At 40.9% G+C, this 24741-nt stretch overlaps 1 protein-coding gene across 3 annotated transcripts; it reads right to left on the minus strand.

Annotated features, from left to right (window-relative positions):
* anapc1 (anaphase promoting complex subunit 1) lies at positions 1-24389 on the minus strand. Of its 3 annotated transcripts, none has more exons than XM_077495750.1 (53): positions 24213-24389; positions 23490-23729; positions 22986-23150; positions 22868-22910; positions 22508-22605; positions 22326-22408; positions 22124-22197; positions 21903-22048; positions 21567-21724; positions 20943-21059; positions 20665-20868; positions 20379-20483; positions 20178-20268; positions 19662-19727; positions 19433-19570; positions 19150-19293; positions 18476-18536; positions 16878-16933; positions 16468-16599; positions 16258-16332; positions 15673-15795; positions 15412-15572; positions 12210-12301; positions 11982-12130; positions 11094-11172; positions 10614-10644; positions 9747-9823; positions 9478-9656; positions 9301-9387; positions 9080-9219; positions 8875-8993; positions 8609-8739; positions 8386-8526; positions 8011-8163; positions 7789-7870; positions 7618-7709; positions 7186-7320; positions 6985-7067; positions 6826-6904; positions 6647-6721; positions 6507-6562; positions 6238-6385; positions 5973-6169; positions 4264-4350; positions 3828-3945; positions 3267-3344; positions 3104-3171; positions 2809-2947; positions 2226-2312; positions 1830-1925; positions 1568-1757; positions 519-650; positions 1-331 (listed from the first exon to the last, which is right to left on the minus strand). In XM_077495750.1, the coding sequence occupies exons 2-53, from the start codon at positions 23703-23705 to the stop codon at positions 189-191; spliced, it is 5919 nt and encodes a 1972-aa protein (XP_077351876.1). In that variant the 5' UTR covers positions 23706-23729; positions 24213-24389; the 3' UTR covers positions 1-188. The 3 variants fall into 3 exon arrangements, with proteins under 3 accessions (XP_077351876.1, XP_077351873.1, XP_077351874.1); XM_077495747.1 differs by having other exon boundaries at positions 20943-21062; XM_077495748.1 differs by lacking the exon at positions 24213-24389 and adding an exon at positions 23940-24013 and having other exon boundaries at positions 20943-21062.
* Between the last annotated feature and the right edge of the window lie 352 nt (positions 24390-24741).

Raw genomic sequence — 24741 nt, forward strand, 5'->3', positions numbered from 1 at the left:
TGTGTACATGCTCTTTATTTTCATCTCTCCTTCAACTTTACAACAACAACAACAAAAACTACATAGAAACATTTATAAATGGGAAGAAACTAAGTATGTATCCCCAAACAGATTTCCTCAGAGGTTACCTGTAATACGTGCAGATCCTCTGTATGAACGTAGTATAAGGCTATGCGAGAGGTCAAGGTTCAACGTGCACGCAACGGGAATCCGGGTAGCATCTGTGGCCCGGTTTCGGCCACCAGCAGGACCGGAACGAGCCTGAGCAGGTCTCTGAGCGGGATTCCCAACCGGCTGCTGCTGGACAACAAGTCCCCTAGCGAAGTGCAACCTAGAAAGCGAATACATTATGGAATATTGACTTCACAAGTTGGGCAATCACTCGCATTTTTTACACAATTCACAGCAGATCTCGGCTTATTGTCTTTTATCTGCCTAGTATTTATGTTTCTGTGAGCCAGAGTAGCGATTCAGCTAATTTCGATTCTACCTCCCCTTATCCTTAAACAATTTCTAACCTTGAAGCTGGGTGAGTTTGTTCCTGAGGGACGGGACAGAGCGGTAGACCAGGAAGCAGGCCAACATTGGGGACCGGACGCCATCGGAGAGGGCCTTGCCAAGAATGTAGGACCTCAATATTGAGCTGTTGTCTAGAAGAATATATGCACATCAACATTTCTTTGCATTACAAGAATCCAAATGATTTGGAATGATATTCACTACCAGTGAAAAATAACAAAATAAATACCTGATAAAACTCTCCTACAAACAAAGGATAATTTTTCTATATGAAAATTAGTTTTTGCTTTTATAAGAGGCTTGAGGTATACTCAACTTTGTATAATAGAGAAATAATTCCCCACAAATAAGCAAAATTAATGTCTCATTTTAGTCATATTCATTGTAATGAATATTTACTGTATATACAGTGGGGTAATGTAGGAATAATTGTAAATATAAGTTATCATACATTTGTTGCAATGAAGAATTGCTTATGCTTGCACCACACTGACATTCACATAGCTTAGCTATATGTTATCTTAACAGAAGATGACTCAAGAAGCACAAGAATCAGAACATCTAACGGAGCAGAATGGTTAGAGACAGTCTGTTGAGCCCACCAGTTTTCTGTTAAGAAATGATTGCAACCTTGACCACACATAATCATATACTTAGCAATCTTCCACTCACACATAGTACACTGTGTTCCAACTATATTTTGCATTTGCATTATTAGGGTTGGAACACTATGTAACTAGGGCCGTAGAAACCAAATAAAAAGAGAGGTTGAGGGGGGATTTGTTTTCAGTGCAGTAGTGAATTGTATCAGTCAGTTCCACTCCTCTCTCTCCTCACGAGCTTTGAACTTATTGTCTTCTCTCCTTTTTGTTGTGTATAATAAATGTCAAACAAGTAAACCTGACAGGTTAAAAAGTATTTTGCCATTTTTAGTCATGTTCATTGTCATAAATATTTACTGATATACAGTATTTAAACAGAAAATATTTCACGAATCGTAAGAAAGGTAGTACCTATTTAACCATTTAAGCCAAAAATAAATTTTTACCTTTCAGCCAGCTGTCCAGCGCCACATCCACCTTGTTCTTCATGACAGGTAAAAACTCTGAAGAAAGCAGCGCATCATGGCAGTTGGCAGGACGCCGTAGCACTCTACTGTCCCAAAGCTCCACCACCAGACGCATCTGCCACAGGGCGAAGCTCTGCTGCAGCTCGCCACGACACAGCGCGCCTACCGCCTAAAGGGACGAGACTCTGTTGGAGACCTGCAGTGAGCGATGTCGGACCACCGGGTGCCTCAATGCGCTTACCTGCTCGATTGCGACGTAGGTGGGCAGCATCTCCGGACATTCCTGAGTCACACACTCGTACAACATGGCTGAGAACAGCGCCACTGTCTCCTCTCTCTGTGAAGATTCATTAAATTCCACGTTCCTATGTTCAGCTTTTCAGAGAAATTTCTCCTGCATGATGGTAACAGTGATCGCTACAGAGTGAAGTCAATTATGATGTAACCTTACTGAAATGCTCACTGTAGCAAGTGTTCATCATGCACATTCTAGCACAAGCACAACTTTGCATAGTTTTTACTGTCAAAAAAATATTTCAACACATTTGGGTGCCACAAATGTTCTAGTGAAACTCAATAAACAATTCACAAAAACTGTCATGCAAGCACCTGCTTGTGGGAAACGGAGTCTACTTACGTGTTTCGTTCCATCCGACGTCTTGCAAAAAAACTCGGCGAATGAGAGCAGGGCAGGCTCGGAGGTGAAGGTGGAGATTGTCTCGACCTGTGCGCACACATCAGGCAAATAGTGATATTTAGAATGTTCAAAAATTGATAAATGATGTAATCTGGAAAAGCTAAAGTGCAACTAGAACATCGGGAAGTTACAATATGTTTGCATTGAAACAGCTAAAATGGTTGAAAAGAACAAAGCGAGGTGGATACAAATGGGCAGCATTGAGGGTTAAATTGCTGCCAAATGTGCAATCAGTATGACATTACAATGGCTAACATGACAGCCTCTAACTCAAATGTACTCAAATGGGAAAAGAATTTGGCGATCAAACCTTATGAGTGGGGTCAAATTGATTTTTTTTTTAAATACTGTCAATGAAATTGAATACAGGCATCTGGAAGAAATCATGACTAAAATTGGCTGGTCAACTGCATAAAAGCACATGTATCCTGGTGAAAATGTTTTGTATTGCTGAACACAACCATCCAAAATTCATCATGAGCCAAATATAGTATCTTTTTCTTTACTAGTCTGAATGTGTTACCTTAAATGCTTTGATTCCAGAGCTGCGCTGGTTGACGGCGGAGCCCAGCAGACTTTTCCAGCCCTGAGGGTCGTCCTTGTAGGGCAACTGTCCAGCTCGGAGTTTCACATACAAGACACCGTCCCTAGAGAGGACGGACCTGAGTGGCAGCACAGACAAACTACTGTTTAAAATATGTCAACCAAATAAATAAATAAATAAAAATAATAAAAGCAAATAAATAAATAAATAAAAAACCAAGATCAAAAGAGCACTTTGGGGAAAGCATCTGGGGTTTTTTTTTTGTCATTCTTACTTGAGATGTTGCACTTCTTTGATCAGGTCAATAGAAAGCTCCCAGTAACGAGGACCCTTCACTCGTACCTGCCAGGAGATTACGAGAACATAATGGCGCGATGTTGAATTACAATGACATGAGTCAGGAGGTGCCATGGCCATTTTTTTTTTTTTTTTTTTACCCGTTTGAGGAGGTGCAGCTCAGGCAGCATAGTGGGAGCCATCAGCTCCACCGTGGTCTCGTCGTACCATTCGGTTTTCTGCAATGACAGATGAATGAATGAATGAATATATGAGCATTATCAGCTTACGGTGGATATGTCTGTAATATTTAAATCAGAAACAATGCTATTACTGACCCTGACATTAGTAGCAGGCTTAAAGCTTTACATACACTAAAAAGAATTGTAATCTGATTACTTTGTGCATGTGAGGAAATAAGACCTTACTGAATGGGGAAAGACAAGACAGACAATGCAAGCATAGCGGTTTTAATGCACCGCAACTGGACAAACAAAAAGTCACCGTAGCGACAAAACACCAACTTTTCATTTAATGAGCCATTTGTTCTCAGTGTCAATTGATAGATGGCGGATTTAGTGGCAGTGTAGTGGATGAAGTGAAACCAGCGTATGATGCACATTACTTGAGGAAGTGCCACCTCGGACACGCAACCACAAGAGGAAGTAGGTACTATGACGTGGTAGAAATGAATCAAAGACTTAAACGACATTCTCTTTTACCTTGTAGGTGACCTCCAGGAGGGCGTAACAAGGCTTGAGGGAATCCACGTCCACCGGCACCAGCAGGCGGCTCTCGGCAGCCAGCACAATGAGATGTCGCAGTGCCTGCAGGTGATATCTGCAGAATATAGACAAAACAAGTCAAAGAGGAAGGCAAAAACATGTTATGTCACATCCATCTGGAACATTTGTGAGGCCTTGACAAATTGGTTTTAAAATGCAAATCAGTTTAAATATGATGTAGAAATTTTTCAACATGAAGTATATTTAATGAGGATGTAGAAAAATACTCTGAATATAGCACACCCCATAATAATGGTCACTTACAGATACTACAGGTGACAAATATGTAAGCCTTGGCGGTCTGCAAATGAGTGGTGTTTTTTTTTTTTTTTCGTTTTAAAAAAAATAATAATAATTGGTGTCTTAATCTCACCGGTTGTCTGTGCTGTGTGAGGGGAAGTGAGGGTACAGGGCACACAACATGGCGGCGATGGCCGAGTTGGAAGTGCTCAAGCTGAACCTGATTTGCAAAAAGGGGAAAAAAACAAAACATTTTTAAACCAAGAACGCTTGCCACAAATCTGAGAGACACACCAATGTTGCATGTGCTAAAAAAAAAAGATAAAAGAAAAACACACATCCACAGGAAGACCACTGCTCTCTCATTGTGTTTTGATAATAACTCTTGGCGTCACGAGCCACTATCCAGCCTCTCTATAATAATAGCTGCTGATGTTTTAAGTGTGTACTTTGACTAAAGGAGCCATTATTATTATTATTATTATTATTAAAAGAAGAGTGGGGGTGGTTGGGTTGAGCAGTATTTGCTGGTACATTACCACTTAAGAATAACACCAAAAGTAACCCAGTTTGTTACAATATGTCTATCTCTAAATAGATCTCTGGCCCAGTGCTTGAGGATCATAAGGAGGAAGTTAGTTTTTGAATGCTCTTATTCTTGTAACACGGAAGTACGGAAGTGGCGAGTGGGAGGTGGCAACTTGACTGCACAGAGCAACCAAAGACCGGCGAGAGATATGTGATTGGCCGTAAAGCAGATTCCTTAGGGATGTTTGTTTGTAAGAGTATTAAAAGTTACCAAAGTGTTTAAGGATCATAGTTGTGGTCTAAAACGAGTAATTATAACTTCATTCCTTATCACAAATTATATAACTTTGAGGAGAGGGGTCAATGATTTGAGGAAATTTGCCAATTGCAGCCTGGCTCGGTCCTATACTACAAGGATAGGAGGTGTTTACTGTTAATATAAATTAATTCTGGCTGCATTAAAAGTTTGTGTGACAGGTTAGTGGCAAGAACTAAGGGGAAAAAAAGCACAGAGAAAAATGACTGGAAGAATATGAGTGGAAAGATTAAGTGATAATAAACCAAAAGTGACTACAACATTCAGTGAAAACAGACTGGATGAAAACAATGACACACTTTGATTCATTTGTGAGCATGACCTATGTCCTTGCGGATGCTCTCAGTGACACCTGACATTCAGACTGAAGTCCAAACATTCGTCAGTTAAATGGCTTTCAAATAAACGTGAGCAAGGCTTAGTAGAAAAAGATCATCTGATGACGGCTCTGGGCTACGTGCCTCTTTAGATGCACAGTGACTTTTCACCAGTATAAATATTAATTCATGGGAGGTATATTCAACCTCTATTGTGTTGACTTTGTGTTATCCATTATGTTGGAGGCAAGGCTAGATAAATAGGGACAGGAAGTACCAGAAAAATATTCCTGCATCCTTTGTTAGCACAGTTGAGGCAGCGTGTTTAATATTGACTGACAGTGCTTAACTTTTTTTTTTTTTTTTTTTTAGTATTTGCATGACAGGACAGAATGTTGAAAAACAAAAAAGGTGAGGTTAACATCATCATCATTTAGATAAAAGTAGTGCTTATAGCACTTTGTACCCATTGGTTGTTATTTAAAGTGCTTTTTAAATAAAACTGAGTTAAGGAAAGTAGAGCATTACTAGCATCTTGTGGCATCTCTGGGCAAGAATAAATTATTTTACTTAATTATTAGCAAATGTTCTCAATTCGCAGCAGAGCTCAATCGCCGTCCCTTGCGAATAGCGGGTAAGCACTGTATTAGCATTTCATGTGTGCTCATGTTAGCATCTCACCTTCCCCCTCCCAGGAAGAGCATGCCGAGCGCCATGTGATGAGCCATATGAAAGCCGTAGTTCATCTCGCCGCCGGTGCGGTAGTGCAGGAAGCGGCAGAGCTGCAGCACCTTCAGGTTGCCTGTGCCGGACATCACGATGGACATGGACAGCAGAATCATGGACAGCGCCGTCTGCGTGTTGTAGCAGCCCGGCTCCTGCAGGAAACAGAGCGGTCGTTGGTGGACGTAAACGCAACGTGATGATTACACGTGTAAAGACTTACCGCAGCGGCTGTACCGTAGAAGGACATAAACTTCATGAAGCTCTTGGCCAATTCGTAGAGGCAGTCGAAGGCATCAGAGTTGGCGGAACCGGCGAAACGCAGGCCCAGCGCCATGCAAGCTCCGGCTGTGATATAGTCCTGCACTTGGCTGAGAGATGGAAAGCAACCCCACGTCAATGTTGGAAACATTTTTTTTTTTAATAAAAAACTTAAAATGCAGTGTTGGTCGCGGTCTTCCGCAAATATAATAGCAGATGATTGAAACTCACATCCACGTTTCCATGTTGATGTTTTCTGGTGAGTCCAAATGACTCCCCCTCAGGATCTGAACAACAAAAGAAACCCCACTCAAATTTAAGAAAGATCGATATAAACAATAAAAGTGTTACCTATTTGTGCGTTTTTTCACCTGAGGTATGTTACTTTTGACCCATTCTGTATTAGGGAGGATGTCATCCCACATGATGATGCACCTGGCCAGGGTCTTGAAGGAGCAAGGACAGGATGAACAGATAATGTTGGTGGTCGTGGTGAAAGAAAAAAAAAAAAATAAAAAAATAAAAATAAAAAATCACCCATTGCACTAACCCTGAGCAGAAGAAACTCGGGCTTGATGAAATCCAAAAGGAACCAGGTATCTGGAGGCTTCAGCCAGTCAGCTATGGATCTGGCAGAGCATAAAGTGATAATACACACACATCAATCTACAATACCTATTAGAAGGGGAACACAGGTCAATTTTCTCACCGGTTGTTGGTCTTCAGGTAGATCATGGCAAGGGCCAGTGTGGCCCCAGGACATGTCACATCCACATTGATGGTGTCGCCCTCCTGTTAAGAACCATTAATAGAGCTCAGCCAGTATGCTAACTACGAGAAACATATGCAAAAAAGTGGAGTTCCAGAGAGGAAGAGATTTTCAGGGTGTAATCCATTCAGTGTACAGTACCTTAATCTGGTAGCTGGGAGACTTGTGTCTCTCTCTGCTGGCTCCAACCGGGGCCCTGCGGTGTCCCCCTACCATGTATTGATACAGCTGCTCTGGGACATTGAGGTCGCTCATCCCAATCAGGTTGCTACCTTGCTGAAAGGGGAGGATAGTAAATGATGCATATGCGTTTGAAACTTTTGAACCATGGCGCTTCCAAGATTAAATATTTTTGCAGTAGTTGCCTTGCTTCACATGCTGATCTTTCATTATGACTTTTTTTTCTGTTATAGTTGTGGAAGTTAATGCTGGAAATACGGTTTTGATATCAGAAGAAATAAAATTGTTTTGACTGTCATTTGCTTCTTCTGATAGCAAGGGGGGAAATCATTATAATTTGGATTTTTTTTGAGAGGGGGAAAAAAACAACAACAACTTATTAATGTGTCTTACCCCAAGGCAGACCATTCCGAGAGCTAATCCAGCAGCTAGGGAATAGGACTCCCTATCTGTGCAGTATTCCATCTCGGGACCTGGAGGTCGCCCTGAAGTGAGCACAGACACATTTACTGTACAGAGCTAGTGTTAAATGCATGGTAAAACAATGAATGCATGAGTAATGACCTATTTCTGATTGTAGAACTTCAGCAATGTGTCTGTGTCCTGTTCCCTGGTACACAAGCCCAATGCCAATTACAGAAGCAACCTACAGATTGGGGGGGAAAGTGTATACTATTAAAAATACAAACCAAAATACAACGCAAATATCAGACTCTGGCTCAAGGAACTCATGTATTCTGTGTATAGCAGAAAATTCCTAACATCATTCCTGTGTGCCAGTCTGACCTGAATGTTGTGTGGTACATCCAGCTCAGTGGAGGTGGGAGGAAGCAGGGCGGGGATGTGTATGCTGAGCAAGCGGGTGGTCGACACGTCCATGGTGCCCAGTCGGGCTGCGGCCACACCCAGTAGGAGGCCTATGCTGGTCATCTCGTGACCCTGACAAAAACATGCTCAAGTTGAGCTGTTGAGCTATGATATATATATATATATATATATATATATATATATATATATATATATATATATATATATATATATATTTATTTATTTATTTTATTTTATTTTTTTGTTCTAATAAGAATTTAACGTAACAAAATATGGAAAAAGTCAAGTGCTGCAAAAACCTTCTGGATGCTCTATAGACAGAGTCATGTGCACCTTGGTGAGGTAGTCATGTATGTTGAGTGTCCCCAACTTGGTGAGGTGCCCGTTGAGGCCCAGTGCCATGAGGAAGCCAGCGTGCTCATTGGCCATCTCTTGGTTCTTGTTCTTGTTGTAGACGATCCAAGCCGAGTCCACCTGAACAACATAAGTGGAGGGCTACTTTGTTTATTTACGCATGATCACGACAGCACATCAAAGCCCAGTTGTGGAGACTCGCCTGCGACGCTGGGGCAATCTTGAGGCCAGCAGCCACACCGTTGTGGAAACTGGGCCAGCTCGGCATGTTAGCAGGAACATCAATGTTACCGGTGTTCAGGTCGACCATGGTGTTCCTAGGCGGGGCACGGCCTGGAACGCATGCAAACGTGGGACATTATGAAGATATAGAAGAATTAGAAGATAAGAATTAATTGGCATTTATATTCCCTTGAGGGCTTGATCCCTTAACACACACAAATAGTGAGGATTGACTATATTTTCTACCTGTGAGGTTAAGTTTAGGGATTGGTAAAAGTTCCGTGGGTACAGGCTGGTAGGAGAACAGCGTGAAGAGGCCCCTTCCTACGGGAAGGGACATGGTTCTTTGACATAGCTGAAGGAGTCTGGAAAAGGCACAAGGTGATGAAGAGGATGTTAACATGGACTAAATGAAAGATATTATTTATTGTTGCAGGCAAAGAGGACTGACTTGTTCTCTTTCTCCTCTATGTACTCATGGTCTGAGACTTCTGGCAGCTGGACGACACGGACCCGGACTGGCTTGGAGCTCTGAAGGAGTCTCCGGACCTCCTGGACCCTCAGATCCTGACTCCAGATCAGTCCTGTGACCTATTAAGTGCATGAGATAACATTTGCTCATCATCAAATTATATTTTCCTGATGCGCTCTATGCTTAACACCGGGGGATACCTCCTGGATGATGTCCGACATTCCGTCCTCCTCCTCATCTGCCTCTGTGGTCGCGGGAGGCTCCAAGGACAGATTAGAACCCACAGACTGGACACACACATACAACAATATCAAACAGTAACTATATGGAATATTTACACCATGCTAATGATGACTTTAAATCATATTTATACTCACAGCTTTGCTTTTCACCAAGGTCATGTTGTGGGCCTGTCTGGTGCGGTCCTGCCTCCCAATTAGCAGGCAAACCTCCTCTGACCAATTGGCACAGGGCTGCTCCCGGCAGTGGTAGATGGCATCTCGGATGGGCAGAGCTACGCCAAATGGGACCGACTCCAGGTCCTTGAGGGTGAACCCTGGACCGCAGAATGCAAAGCAACAATGAATGTCTGGGAACTACCGCATTTATTGAAAAGATGTGATAAAAACAATAAAAAGATGTTCACCTTGTGAAGTGAGCCAGACCACGAGCTGCTCAGCGAGGCTCTCACTGCATGACTTGACTTGATTCACACTTGTCTGTCTGAAATACAATAAATAGATTTTATTATTTATAATGCATCAAACAAAATACACAAATGAACTAACCCCCATGTCTCTTGATTTGTATTTAAGAGATCAAAGAATCTGCATAAAATATCAATTTCTTTGTTGTTTTTAACCTTTCAAATTACAGCCTGTCCGCACAATTTGCAGGTTGTATAGCAACCTCTAAAATACTGGGGAGCGGAATACAAGTAAATTGATGCTACTCTCCCTAAAAGGGTTGCCTACGGATACCACAGGGCGGCAGCAAAACACTTTCACCAAATAACACTTTTCACCATACTTCAAAATAGTTCTTTGGCACCAAGATACCACACGATAGCAGCAAAGCCCTAATTTGCCTAAAAGAAGCTCCTCAATTCATGTTAACATAGTTTGTTGGCATCAAGATGGCACCAACTTTTAATCTTTTGGACTGAGGAGCAAAACCGTGAATAGGTGTGGGGGGTTTTGTCTGCTATTGTGGTTGCAGATCAAGTTATTGAGAGCTAACATTTTGAGGCTGGAAAAAGGCTACAAACATCCTAATTAACTAAACATTTACAAACATATTTTTGTCATCCTTATTGATCTATACTTCTTTGTAATTATCATTGAGCTATTTATGATGTTTAATAGAATTAAGCGACTGTACTGCTCTGTGTTAAATGTTGGTATCAGTGCTTTACCACACTTTTGCATTAATTCTTTTTCTGTTTGTGTTCAATGTAATTGACAGATGCCCTTTAAAAATGGCTCATCATAGCATTGTGTGTTAGTTAGTTCACCTCCTGTACTGCTGCTCAGTGGTCTTTTGGGCTGTAGAGGGAAAGAAAGAGAGAGGTCAAGAGGCTCAATAATTAGCACCATCATCAGAAATCCACGGCTCTCGTGTATTGTTTCCATTCAGCGAGAGCAAATAGAAAACATCGGTGAGCAAATTGCACATTCAATGTTCAATTATTCCTCTGTTGATGGCATTTGGGTGAACGAAAAAAAAGCCAGGATGCTGTCACAATACATACAAAAGTCAATGTCCAATCTTTTTTCAGCGATTTTCAACACTCGATTAAATGCCTGCAAGGAACTGTCATCCTCACAGTATCCTTTTCAAAGCAAAATCAGGTGACAGCCAAACCCGCGTCAACCCCCTTTGTTTTTGCTTCCTGAGCCGGTGTGCAGGGGTTGACAGGTAATATGGGAGGTGTGTCGATAAAACACACACACACGCAGGTTGATGTGTTGGCTCATGAAGAATACACACTGACCTGCAGAAATCTTCATCAGGTACTTGGACACATTGGATGTGATGGCTTTGTCGTCACCGCTGATGTAGAGAGCGTAACTCTGATGATGAAGAGAAATGATGAATAGGGCACAGGAAAAGTTACCACGGTAATGATACACTATAATAATCAAAGTTCATGTTAACTTTATTAAAAAAAAAAACTTCAATCAGGACTTTCAAATTGTTTGCACCCTTTTTCTTCTTTACAGTCTGATTTTAGATTTTATAGTAGCAATTCAAATGAACAGTATGGTAGTTAAGTGGTTAGCATGTCTACACTAATTTTGAAGCCACTTATACTAAGCCAACATTTTCTTCAGCCTATAAGGAAAGCTTACAGTATTTAGTCCAATGAAGTCTGCCAAGCAAAGAGCAACAAACAGTAGACAGACTACAGATGGAAATGATTTTTTTGTTATATCTAGTACAAAAAGCACGGGTGAACGTTCAAAAGCCACACAGGAAGAGCAGAGCTGAGATTCTAACCCAGGAACTCTGGACGGTGAGGCAGATGCATTAACCCCAATGAATTACTCACCACAAAATAAATGTATAAAAGTGAAACGAGTTCTCCTCACGTCATACATAACGAGGGAGGTTGTGTTCCTTGCTGGATGAATCAAAAGGTTGAACCCGACTGCTGTCCTGGCAAATTACAGTGTGCGCTTCTCAAACAATAATTGCTCTTCATGCAACACGCACACTGAGAACTCTTTACCCTCACATAATCAAACTAAAAGCATGTACAAATGCATTTAATGCTCTTTTCCGATGTATACATTTATCTAAACAACTCTGATTTTTTTTGTGTGTAATTTTGGACATGATTTATGACTTTTGGGGGATATGTGTACATGAGCATACGTACCAGAACCAACAGCCGGATCCTGTGGCAGACACCGGGCAGGTAGGGGAAAGGCGGGACCTCCTCCCTTCGGAGGCAGCTACTGAGCCAACTGAATACGCAGGGAGGTTCCGCTCGCAGAAAGGAAGGATGCTGCATCTGAACACTTAGAGCTAACAACAAATAATAAGTATGAAACGTGGCATTTTCGACACCCCCAAACGTTATAACTGTTGAATTATGAGGTCTTACACTGGTCTATGAGGCAGCTCTCTGAGAATCCATTGATTAATGAGGGGTAGTCTCTCCAGTACAGATCAACATAGTCCTCTAACTGCAGGTCTCTGCAAACAAAATTGTGCTTATAGTTGGCATACAATGTATAGTACTGTGAAAGTAGATTTGTTGTTTTTAAATCACAATATTTAATTGCCCAATTAGCTAATAAAACAATATACATGTTGACTGTTATGTAAAGCCCTTTATTTTACTTCTATTTTGTATTGTAAAATTATAGAATTAACAAATTCTAAGGAAAAAAAAAAGGCAAAATAATGGCAATCATTACTACAGGACCCATAATAATGTAAATGCTGCAGGCCATACATGCCGTTAGTTATAATACTAATAATAATATTAACAATCAACATCATCACCATTATTATAAGATAATGTGCATTCATCCTGTAATTCCTCAACTGTGTGATTATTTACACGTGCGATGAATGGCAACATTGGACACGTGTCCTTCGGCAACGTCCGTTTGCTACTCTCAAGATAATTTTTGTATCACTCGCCGAGCTATAAATATTTCACCTGCCTTCCCTTCATCTTCATGCAGCGAGTGCAAGAAGAGGAAGTGGAGGAGGTTGAGGAGGAGGCTGCGGCCTGAGTGCTGCAAGCTGACAGCTGACCTACAGGATGATGATTTCAGCAGCTTTTTTTGAAGAAACACAAAGGCCCCGGGACAAGCAGACACAGTAAGGAACTGTGCATGTTCACTGCAGGCTTTAACTGTATATTACTCAATGCGCACAGAATATGCGCGTTTAAAACCAGGGCACAAATTAGTTCTCCTCTCCCTGTGACATTCAACTTTGTTTTGCAGTGGTAATTAAAAACATTCTGAATCAGACACATACTTTTTTTTTTTTTTTGGCAACTTCACACATAATCAATAGTTTTTAATTTAACATGAGCACTTCCTCCCACATAGCTCTGCGAGTCCAACCAGGTGATTTTTAAATGGCGCAAATGCATTTAAAAAATAAATAAATAAATAAATATATAAATTAGGGGTGTTAAAAAAAAAATCGATTCGGCGATATATCGCGATACTACATCGCGCGATTCTTGAATCGATTCAATAAAAAAAAATAGATTTTTTTTTTTTTTTTAAAGAGCTCAGAATTGTTCATTCGGTAGTCTTACCGATTCAACGTCTTATCATCTTTTTTTTTTTTTTTTTTGTGTGTGTGAATAGATTTTTAAACTTCCATTTTTAATGGAAAAATATTCAACAAAACGTCTGACTTCGGGTTAGGATTCACACCTTGAGCATGGAAGAATGTTATATGAACGGAACATTAAGCCTTAATATTTTATTTTAATGCTGTTCAAACATGAAACAGATTACAACCTCTATAAGACTGAAATTTCAGATAAATAAATAATACATTTTCATATAAATCTTACACTCTACAAGCTTACTGATTAGTATTTTCTAAATTTGAATGAAAAAAAATCGCAACAATAGACTTATAAATTCGTATCGGGATTAATCGGTATCGAATCGAATCGTGACCTGTGAATCGTGATACGAATCGAATCGTCAGGTACTAGGCAATTCACACCCCTAATATAAATAAAAAACAGCAAAAAAGAGAAGTCTTTCTCTCTAAGTAAAAATAACTGCAATTATAAAGCTGCACAAGTGTACACACCCCCGAGTGGGATGTGGCAATGTTCAGAATTGACCGTCACCAATCACATTCAAGCTCAAGATAATGGCGCTCAGTTCAGCACACACCTTTCGCAATTTAAAGTACCCCTGATCACTAATCACTAATATCACTAATCACTAATATTTTAGCTGTTCTAGTAGGCTTTCAATGAAATTTCCACCTTTGTACCACCAGACAGTAATGCATTTTCCCATATATATTGATTGTTATATGGTCCAATGAAACCAAGGTTGAACATTCTGGCCATCATTACAAAACGTGTTTGGCACCAAACGTTTCATTGCTCATTAGCAAAACAACACCATACTGACAGTGAGGCATGATGGTGAACCTCCATGCGTTGGAGCTGGATTTTCTTCATCTGGAGTTGGGGCCTTTGACAAGATGTTAGGAATAAGGAACAGCCTGCTAGAAAAGAAGCACTTTAAATGGCAGGTGTATGCTGGAATCATTATTTTGAACGGGATTGGTCAATTCTGGACATAGCCACATCTCACTGAGTGGGTGTGAACACTTTTGCAATGACATTATCTTAGTCAGTTGTGTATTTTTTTAATCCTCTCTCGAGAATTATTATTTTGTTTTTCCCCGCAGTCGATTTTTACATCCCAAAATCCTGGCATTTGAAGAGGGTGTGAACACTTTTTATTTCCACCATATGTCTCTAGTCATTAAAATGTTTGTTCTGACTACATCCCTGTTGAACAAACCACATTCATGCAAAGACCGGCGCACAATCAAGCCTCTTCAGCGTGGCGAGAAAGAAACTCGCAAAGGTTAAGTGAGCATTGTGATTGATTGGTGACAATGACAAACAATACGGAGTGGGAGGCAAAAGCACTCTTCAGCCTATTTGTCCAGTGCTAAATTTTGCCGCGAGAGGCTCCACAATGAAATGATTGTCACATTTTATTCGACTTTGCAACTGTTCAACTAAGCAACATTCATTCTGTACGTCAATGGAGGCATTCTGGGAATGGATTTTGTGTATGAAGTGTTGTCACATGCTGATTGTGAAAGCTGCCATGTAAGGGTGACAACCGCTCAATACCAATCAGCCGGAGATGAGAAGCTCATTAGTGTACGAGTCCCTGAACACTCCTTAGAATAAGCACAACATAAACAACAGCCCCCTCAACGCAGAGACTCCAAAAATTGGCCACAATCGAAAACGTAGCATTTACACCTAACCCAGAGAGGAAATACATCTACAACAACAACAAAAAAAAAACATTGTTTAGATGACAGGAATTAATTTGTGGAAAACTTCCAACACTAACTGGTGAGAATCCACATTACATACTGTAAACCAAGCATCACCAATCTTTTTGAAGCTTAGAGCTATTTCCTTAATAAATGACAAGGCCTACCAGTTGTATACACACTAGAGAAATACATTGCCTTTACGGTAATAATATTTTTTGTTCTTCCCGTTACAGTAATAATAATTGATGATATTCAAACACGCAAAGAGACAGGCCGGCAGTTACCTGGCGAGCTGCTGCAGAAGACAAACCAAGGACGAGGCGCCCTCTCGGTGCAGCTCGTTGAGCAGCAGCTCCTGATAGAGCAGGTGGAGGACGTAGAACAGGGCCGGAATGTGAGCGAAGAGGGGCGCCGTGTTGTCCAAGGTGCTGGAGGGCGGCGATGACTGGATGGATATCAAACACGGGACACAGGAAGTGAATTGAACAATTCAGAAACTTTTCGAGACTTGCCTTTTCAGTTTCTTGATTGATTTGGCCGCATACCAACGAGAGGTCCTCTTCGTCCGGGATGACGCTCGCGTTCATGCCACTAGAGTCCGCTGGTCTGTCGACAAAGTGGGAATCCATCTGGCGGTGGTAATGAGATCTCAGCAAGTATTTCCAGTCCTAAGCAGGAAGAAGGCACACACACACGGTTTGGATTACCGGTAGTTAATTATTCAGCATGATTAGAACAGAAATGTGGAAGTGTTGTAGTATTGCTTTACGGTTGAACCAAAAATGAAGTTATTTCATTCATTATATATATTTTTTTTCAAATAATCAGCCGATGAATCCGTTATCGGAATTTTGTTCTGCCAAATATCGGAATCGGGCTCAAAAAGTCCATAACAGTCAGGTGTTACTTTAAAACATACATAAAAAAAGTTGAATAAAAATTGCACCTAAATAAATGCAAATAGTTCTTAAAACTGGGTATCATATTACTGCGGGGGAGCACTGCTGCATTAACAGTTTGTACAGTATATTGTGCAATTTCGGTGCCTGCACATGGAGGTTGTTTTAAGATATTCATATTTACCGAGATGCACTTGTATAACCAAGTATAGTTTATTATTAGTTCCACACCTCATCAGAGCCTTCATCACAGGGGCGCGCTTTCTTGGCCGCAATCACCGGTGAGAGCGGCACTTCAAAATTCAACTGGATGAGGGGGAGAGGAGCACAGGGTGTGAGAGTCACTATTTCAAGTCAGAATTAATCGTGAGAGTCAATAATTCATGGCAGAATTAGCTCTTCTTGGTTTTAATTAGGGGGAAAAAAACAACAACAACTCACATTTCGTGTCCAGGTCAGGCGCTCCGTGTTGTAGCCCATCAGCTTCAGAAAACACGTGACGAACAGTTTCCACTCGCCATGGGCGCTGGTTCCACCGGGGGCGTTGACGATGGTGTACCACTTCACCAAAACCTATCAAGTGAAATATGAAGTTAACCCACAAATGATTCACATTGTGAATTAATGTGAATTTTTATTTATTGAATGATATGAAGAAAGTCTGGACATAAAATTTACTTTTTAAGTGCTCTAAATGGGTATCTGTAGTGCATGTTACAACTCTGCTTTGAAAACGGCTTGCAGTAAATGAGTTCAGACACTTGGAAAATGGAGTTGTGTAGTGTGATATTCATGAAAAATATTGTGTCATACATTTAAATGTTGTTTTTAATAAAGAAGTGTCCACAAACCTTCATGGCAGCATCCTTGGGCAGGATGAAACGGATGGCCTGAAGACATTTCCTCACTAAATAAAAATAAAGAAAAGAGAAACATGAAGAGTGCAATACTAAAAATTCTTAAGTCAGAAAATTGCTATTATTAAACTACAAAAAATGACCATCCATTGCCCAACAGCAGAGACCACAATGGAAACTTAACAACGAAGAACCGGCACTACAATGGTCATTGATTTTGACCAATGCCATTCGCCGTTGACCAGAATATCTCAATTGGAAACCCCGAATTAAAAAGGTCAGCTGCGAAGCAGATTAATGAAATTTAATTAGGGTCGGGTGAAAGCCTTATCTGCAAGATTGATTTATAAATAATGACCACAGACAAAAAAAAAAAAAAAGTCTGATGCATACAAAAGCACTTGTAATTAGGCACAAACTTGCCATTACAAAGATTGACTAAAACCTGTGGATTCCACCTCATCCAAACGGGGATGAATCAGCACCAATAATGAGGCAAATGTTCAACATCATCCTCTAATAGCAGCCCATGTACTGTACTTTTTACAGGTCTAGAAAAACACACACGCCTCTCCCTGGCATTATTACACCACGTGGCTCTTTTTGAACAGGACAAGAACCCACAGGTTACAGGGTGAAATGTTTACTGTGGTTTGCTCCAACAAATTTTCTTAAATTAGAATTTATCATCATCTGCTGCAATGATTATAGCAGTGCGTTTGTATACCTTAATGGCATCCTCTATACGTCACAGTAACAATGTAGGGCGCATCACAAACCTAATTTCCAGAACCTGACTGTTCTGACTCAGCCAGAACAGTGTGTGTGTGGGCGTGTGTGTGCGTACGTGCGCATGTCTGACCAAAAGCAAGTTTTGAATACATCAGCATGCATACATACACACACACGCGCACCCCCACACACGTTACTGCCACAGAACGGGATGACAGTGACGTCCATCCTGTGTCTGGTTAACATTAACTACATGAGACCTACGCAATTTGTGATTATGGTTACTACATCATGTACAAAATATAAAATTTGAATGAGCATGGTAGACATTTAAAAAGTTAATAGAACTGTAACTGTTACAACTGTAAACTGTAAAAAGCCATGGCTTCTACCCGTCAGTCCTTTTTTCGGATATCAATGTTGCAAATGATGTGATCGATGTAACCTGTTGTAAAATATGTGTCCAATCAATAAAAACAAATCTGTGGGGGCGATACAGAAGCTGGGATAAAAGAGGCAAAATCTACTCGTTACTTAATTAATGCACGATAATCCAATCCTACAGTTTTCACATTTAAAAACATGGCAATTTAGAATTTCAACCCCGGGCATTTTTTTTTTTTTAAATAATACACATTGCTTTCATTTATTTTTTGTACAATTACATTAATTCCAAATTGGAATTACAACATTAAACATTAAAAACATTTTGGATAGAAACGCAGCACTCACAACATTTAGAAATGCATGGTTTTGATAATCATTTCACAATTTTTGTTAATATTATTTGAATATTTTTCGAAGGTATATGGCCTGTAAAAAGACTTTTAGTGTTACTGCATCTACGAAAGAAAGTTTACCCAGCTCAGAGACAGCAATTTCTGGGATGGAGATTCTCAGCATGGTGCCATTACTTAGTTCCTACAGAAACAACAAATTATTAGTGCAGACAATTCGCACACAACAACAATGGCACATCAACAAAGCTGAAATGAAATTTGAATTATTTCGGGGGTAGAAAAAAAATTGTGACCGTGACATAACAACAACACATTAAGAACAAAGAGTATTATATACCAAATAGCATGACGATGAATTTGAAAGTTTTTATTATGATTGGATTCTAATTATTGTTAATTGCACATTCAGGCCAAGATACAGTATATAACGCGTTCATATATAATTCAAAATTCATTAGCAGCTACGTCCACATAGGAATCGCAACTCCTCAAGGTCTTGACCGTACTTAATGCACTCTCCTGCACTTTTTAACCCTAATTCATGATGAGAAATCAAGTAGTGACCTGTCAACAGAGCAGCACCCAAGCCAGCCTAACAAATAATTACCCCCTGGAGGGGCCGGATGGCGAATAATAGAACAGAGGTAGACACGCTTGTAGAATGTGCATGTGAGAGAACGAGGCCTCTGTGCCAGCTATGATTCGATAATAATAATGAACCACACAAAATGGATTAAAATATGCTCATTAGATGGCTTAAAGGGAAAAAAAATAACACGCACACACAAACCCACCAGAGTTACACGGTTGCTGACGGGGTCCCGCAGGGTACGGATGTAGGGCATCGCCTGCTGGAAGGCGTAGTCCTCTAAAAAAGACACTTCGTGATGCTTCATGTTTAGACCCTTTACCTCGGACACCGGCGAGGGCATGGCAGTCTGAGGGAGACGTTGGATGATGATGATGAAATTAAAGTATAGTGAAAACTCATTCACTTAGTCATTGTTTTTGTCATCTCGTGGTATCATTGTGTACAGTGAATTCACAGCTGCTTTTCCTGATGTTTTTACAACACACCTCGTCGATTCTTTGCAATTGCCTGCTGCTAGCATTAGTTGGCGTGCTAACTTGCGCTAGCGGCGTATAGAGGCCAACGTGGTGGTTGTTCAAACTGAAAGGTGGCGGCAGAAGGCCAGGCACAAACACCTTGCTGATCTTGAGGGGATGAAAAATAAATAAATAAATAAATAAATAAATAAATAAATAAATAAATAGACGTCGCATATGCAGGAGACAGATTCATTACCTGGGTGACACCTGTGTAAAGTACCAAGCTGCCGCAGGCCTCCAAAACCAGCATCGCGTCGATATTCTGCGAGGGCAAAAAGTTAAAAAAAAATAATAATAATCCAGTGAATCCCTGCTATTTCACAGCTAACTGTTCGCACCCCTACTAATATCGCTGAATTTTTAGTTATGCCTTTTTATGGGGTTTTACAGTATGCTGTACAGGAAAGTCAAAATTTAGAGTGGCATGTCTTCAGTGTAGGCCACAACATGCCAGCACTGAGCTCTATAGTGGAACTGGAAGACATGTAGCGTAATTAAGATCAAGAAAAAGAGGACATTAATAATTACCAATACATCTTAGTTATTCTATTATTGATTTAATTTTGTTATGTCTGTGCCATACAGTGAGTGGCATTAACAAGTTTGAATGTGTTGGGAGGGGTATAATATTTACATTTTCTTTTTTTAATATATATGCTCTCTTCATCTATCGTGCATTCATGTACTCAATTATAAAAGCAAAGCCGTTCACCTGCAAAGGCTCAGCATCTTTGGCGGCGATGATCGTCACAGAGCCAAAGATGAGCTGAGATGTGTCATTGGTCTCCATGAATTTCACACATCTGAGGAGCCAAAGATAGGAGAAAATGTCAGTCTAGGGGAAAAAAAAAAACTTAGCACAGTAACTACAATACTTGTCTGGCATGCTTTCAGACAGTGTTTTGACTCTGACCGGAGTTGCTGGTGCGATTCCACCAGAAAACAGAGGTAGTGGTTCTCACAGAGGTCAGAGGTCAGGAAGACTTTGGAGGCCTGGCTGCTCATCTCTCTGTCCAGGCTGAAAAACAATACACATAGTATTGTCATTTTTAAACATAAATATAAGAGTAGTAATGTAATATCCTATCCTGTAGTAATGTTTATCCTATTTTTTTCCTGTAAACTACTTCAGCAAAGCCCCCAAAAACAAGCCATAACTGAAAAAGAACACATTATTCACACCAAATCCAGCTTCCAACCTGTGAGAAGCGGCCGCCTCGCTCCACAGTTGCTCCATGCATAGGTCTGGGATAATGGGCTCCAGCGCCGCTTCATTGACCGTGCTGTTGGGCGAGTGTGCTGTGCCGTGGTGAAGGCCCATGGGCGACGAGGTGTGGAGGGTAGTGTTGAAGCGAGCCACGCCCGATAAGGATGGAGCTGCCATGCCCGGTGAGTGGTCGCGACTGTGTGGGAAAAGTGGAGCATGGTGAGTGGGTTTATACTTTCTTTAAATAAATAACAGATCCAATGAACTTACCTTACAGCTGCCATCTTGGATATACCCGGGGAATGGATACGTGAGTACATTGCTGGTGAGAACATGAGGATTCTGTTCTGGTGGCTGTAGTGGTGAGGGCTGTTTGCAGCAATGACACTGCTATTTAAAAAAAAAAAAAAAAAAAAACAAGGACAGAAAACGTGTTTGAGCCAGTAGTGAGGGTGTGCTTACACAATTGCGTGCCTCAATTTAGGCTAGGAAAAAAACCCTATGAAGACATTTTGGATAATTGTGAGCGTCCAGGTCTGTGGGAAGAGTTAGGAGAAGGCCATTTTCTGTTCAAAGTTGATAAAGCCCTGAAAGGCGTCCTTGGATGAGTTTTGGTGTGGAAGAAAGCCATTAGAACACCTTAAGGAGGAGTAAGACCTCACAAAATGGATCCCCGAATGATACACTCGAAATTGGAGAAAGTTTTCTCAGGAGACTCTAGTAGCTGTTATAAGAATTTTCTCCTATTTTCTCTCAATGTATATACCGGTAGTAGGTTTACTGACCATTTGGAAAACATAGCAGTTTGGAAGTCAACGTCTTCTATGCTGCATTCTGACATCCAGGTGTGCAGCAAAATGACTTGCATACACTTTTATAATCTAACACTGTTACCTTGCTCCAATGCCGGGATTTAACCTGGCTGCCTTGCTGCCGCACGGAGAGTCCAGGCGGGAATGGTTGCGCAGGTGCGACATTAGGAAACCCGTGGCTAGGAAGCCCAGAGGTTCAGCAAAGGGCTCCCCGAGACAACTAAGGACCGTAGAGCGCTCCTGGTGGAGTAAAGAGGCTGGAGGTTAGGTTCCATTTGTTGTGTGTGTTTGTGAATATATGAGTACGTGTCGAGAAGTATAATGTTGCAGGATTCTGACATCACCACTGCAAATTTCTCCATTGGGTGGCCAATATGGGTCATTTTATCCCATCTTGAGCGAGCAAATGTGTGCATACCTCACGCGTGACTGTCCGCAGGCTCCACACCGAGTGCGTTCCTTGCTCACTGTCGTAAGAGACGACAATGGAAGGCTGACAGCAGGTGAAGACGATCTTCGTGCTGGAGTCGGACATGTACTCCACACGAGTGCTGTCAAACGGACCTGGGTGGTAAACGGTAAACGTGAAAATATAACAGTGCTCCAGGTTTGACGGTCACATACAGCGCATTGTTTAACCTATGGGCTTGCACACCACTGGGGCCACCTCGTCTATCGGATGCAGCATGCTGAACAAGGTGGGAAGACACTCGCTGTGGAGGAACAAACGGTTTAGTATCAAGATATGTCTATAGGAAGTATACAAAAGTGCGTCTGTTGGGGGAGTGAGAATTGTGTTGTGTATGATAGTGACCGTGTGAGTGTGCATGTTAACATTTACCCCGGGGGGCTGAGCTGTCCGTCGGCTGCTGTGATTTTACGCTCCAGCAAAAGTCCAAACTTGGTCGGCCAGGATTTGGACACCTGTGGGAGAACAAATACACATTCAATTTTTTTGGCTAACTTTTCAACTTAAAGTATCATTAAAATTGTTATCAATGGGGTGGTAGGTGGTTGTTTCACCTGGAATGGCAAAGGTGAGAGGAAATCCTTGCCGGTCACGGTGTGAATGTTGATGCATCCGTTCTGCACAATACACACCGCATGCTCCACCTTTTCTTCTGTGAAACACAACCATGCCTTAACACTATTAGAAGTACTGACTTACATTTACAACCTAGATTCTTCTGTTCATAAAATTGTATTAATTTATTCTCAACTGTCTATTCTCTTCATTTGGTTGCATTTCTGCTAGCTACACCACTTCCAGTGCGTGTTGGTCGATGTTATAATCAGTAGAACTGGCCTATGTAACTATATTATACTGACAAATCATGTTTCCATTATTTTCCAAAGGAACTTATATACTTGATGACACAGTACCTTCTTTCTTACTCTGACGAACAGCAAAGTCACACCACAAGGCCTGCAGATAAAACAAAAAACATATACATATGGATTGATCTTAAATTGAAATGTATAATAATCCACGTCGACCAACCTGCTCGACCGGGCTGTCCACAGTGAATGCCTTGTAAACGTTTGAGCCCTGTGTCCGACTTCCCTTGGTCCAGACCACCACATTCCCTGCTGTGTAAAGCTCCTCTTCAAAATCCACATCCTGCTCCAGGGCTTCCACGTAGCCCTTTCTCAGCTGCCAGTTTTCCTGACAATCAAATACACCATAAATGAGTCCCCACCCTCGTGTCAAACTCAAAGCTCATGTGCCAGATTCGATAGAGCTGCTAACTGCTCCCACACACTTTAAGCACATTTAAATTTACTACAGCACACTTGTTAAACATAATGTAAATGTATTTGAACATAATAAAAACAAATGGCAAACATAAATAATTGTACCGGTATTTAGTGCCTTAATTCCAGTTTAAGCACCTGCAGTACATAAATCATTTACTGTTTGTAGTTTCACCATTATATTATTAGCTACAATCCAGAACGAAACGAATTTGATTTGACGACATATGTAAAAACTCCAGGCTCTTACTCTCTCCCTCTCCTGCAGGCTGACCTCCTGCAGAGAGCCCGCCAGGCCAGCGGCGCAGTCCGACGACCAGAGCTCGGAGGCGGGCTGCAGCTCCCGCAGCTGCAGGTTGAATGCGTTGGGGTGGTTCCTGCAGTGATCACGGCCAAATGGGACAAACGACTGCAATTCCCCTGCGGCAATCATCGTGGCTGTCTCTTCATACACGACGTCCGACATGAGTCCCAGATATCAGCATTATTTCTAAAAAGCAAATTGTGTTTTGGAATATATCATGGTCTTTCCACAAATCAACTCAACTCAACTCAAGTTTATTTATATAGCGCTTTCAAGCAGCCTGAGCTGTCACAAAGCGCTTTATAGAAACACAAAAAACAACCATAACATAACATAAAACATTAACACCAATACAATACAATCACAACAAATCAGCATTCTTCCATTCCTACATACGGTTTGATGTTTGAAGCAGTTATAGATGAAAAAGGACAGAATCAGAATCAGACTCAGTCTATATGCTAAAACGCTATTAATTACAATCTATAGTGATGTAAATCAACAGTTTGCATTTTGGGAATTCAAGAGGTCCTATACGCGTTTTGACAGGGGAGCTACGTAAACGTAAACAATCCGTGATGCGTTCAGGAACCACACTAGCATGCTAATTCGGCTAACGGAAGCCTTTCAGTTCCATTCACCCAGCAGGAATTACGACGACGCACCAACCTGATAATAACGAATATTCTGGCTCTTATCGTGGAGTCCTCGTCTACTTAACGTGTTAAAGTGTGGCTTGAACGTAAAACTTAAACATAAAAAACAAAAACACTCAAACCCCGTTGCCTAAAATTCGACTAGCGGCAACTTTTCAATTGACCGCCGACATGTTTGCTGAAGCAGCATCCTTCCGCTTCCGCCTCCTCGGCCAATCAGCGAGCGAAACCTGTTACGTCACGACAACGACATCGAGACTGTCGCGTAGGCAAATGGATAAATACCGGTATTATATTACTGTATACTATTTTTAAAAAGTAAATGGGTAAATAAATAAATATTATACAATGCTAATAAAATACTATATTAAAATATATGATACTGACAATTACTAATAATTATTATTACAATTAATATTAATAAATACATCCTAGCATTTTTAGGAAAAGTAGTTGGATAATGATAATAAATGATGACACAGTTTCTGATAATTATTACACAATTATACTATTATTGTTCTAAAATGTTATAAAATTGTTTA

This window comes from Festucalex cinctus, chromosome 14, assembly GCF_051991245.1.
Source record: "Festucalex cinctus isolate MCC-2025b chromosome 14, RoL_Fcin_1.0, whole genome shotgun sequence".
NCBI lineage: Eukaryota > Metazoa > Chordata > Actinopteri > Syngnathiformes > Syngnathidae > Festucalex > Festucalex cinctus.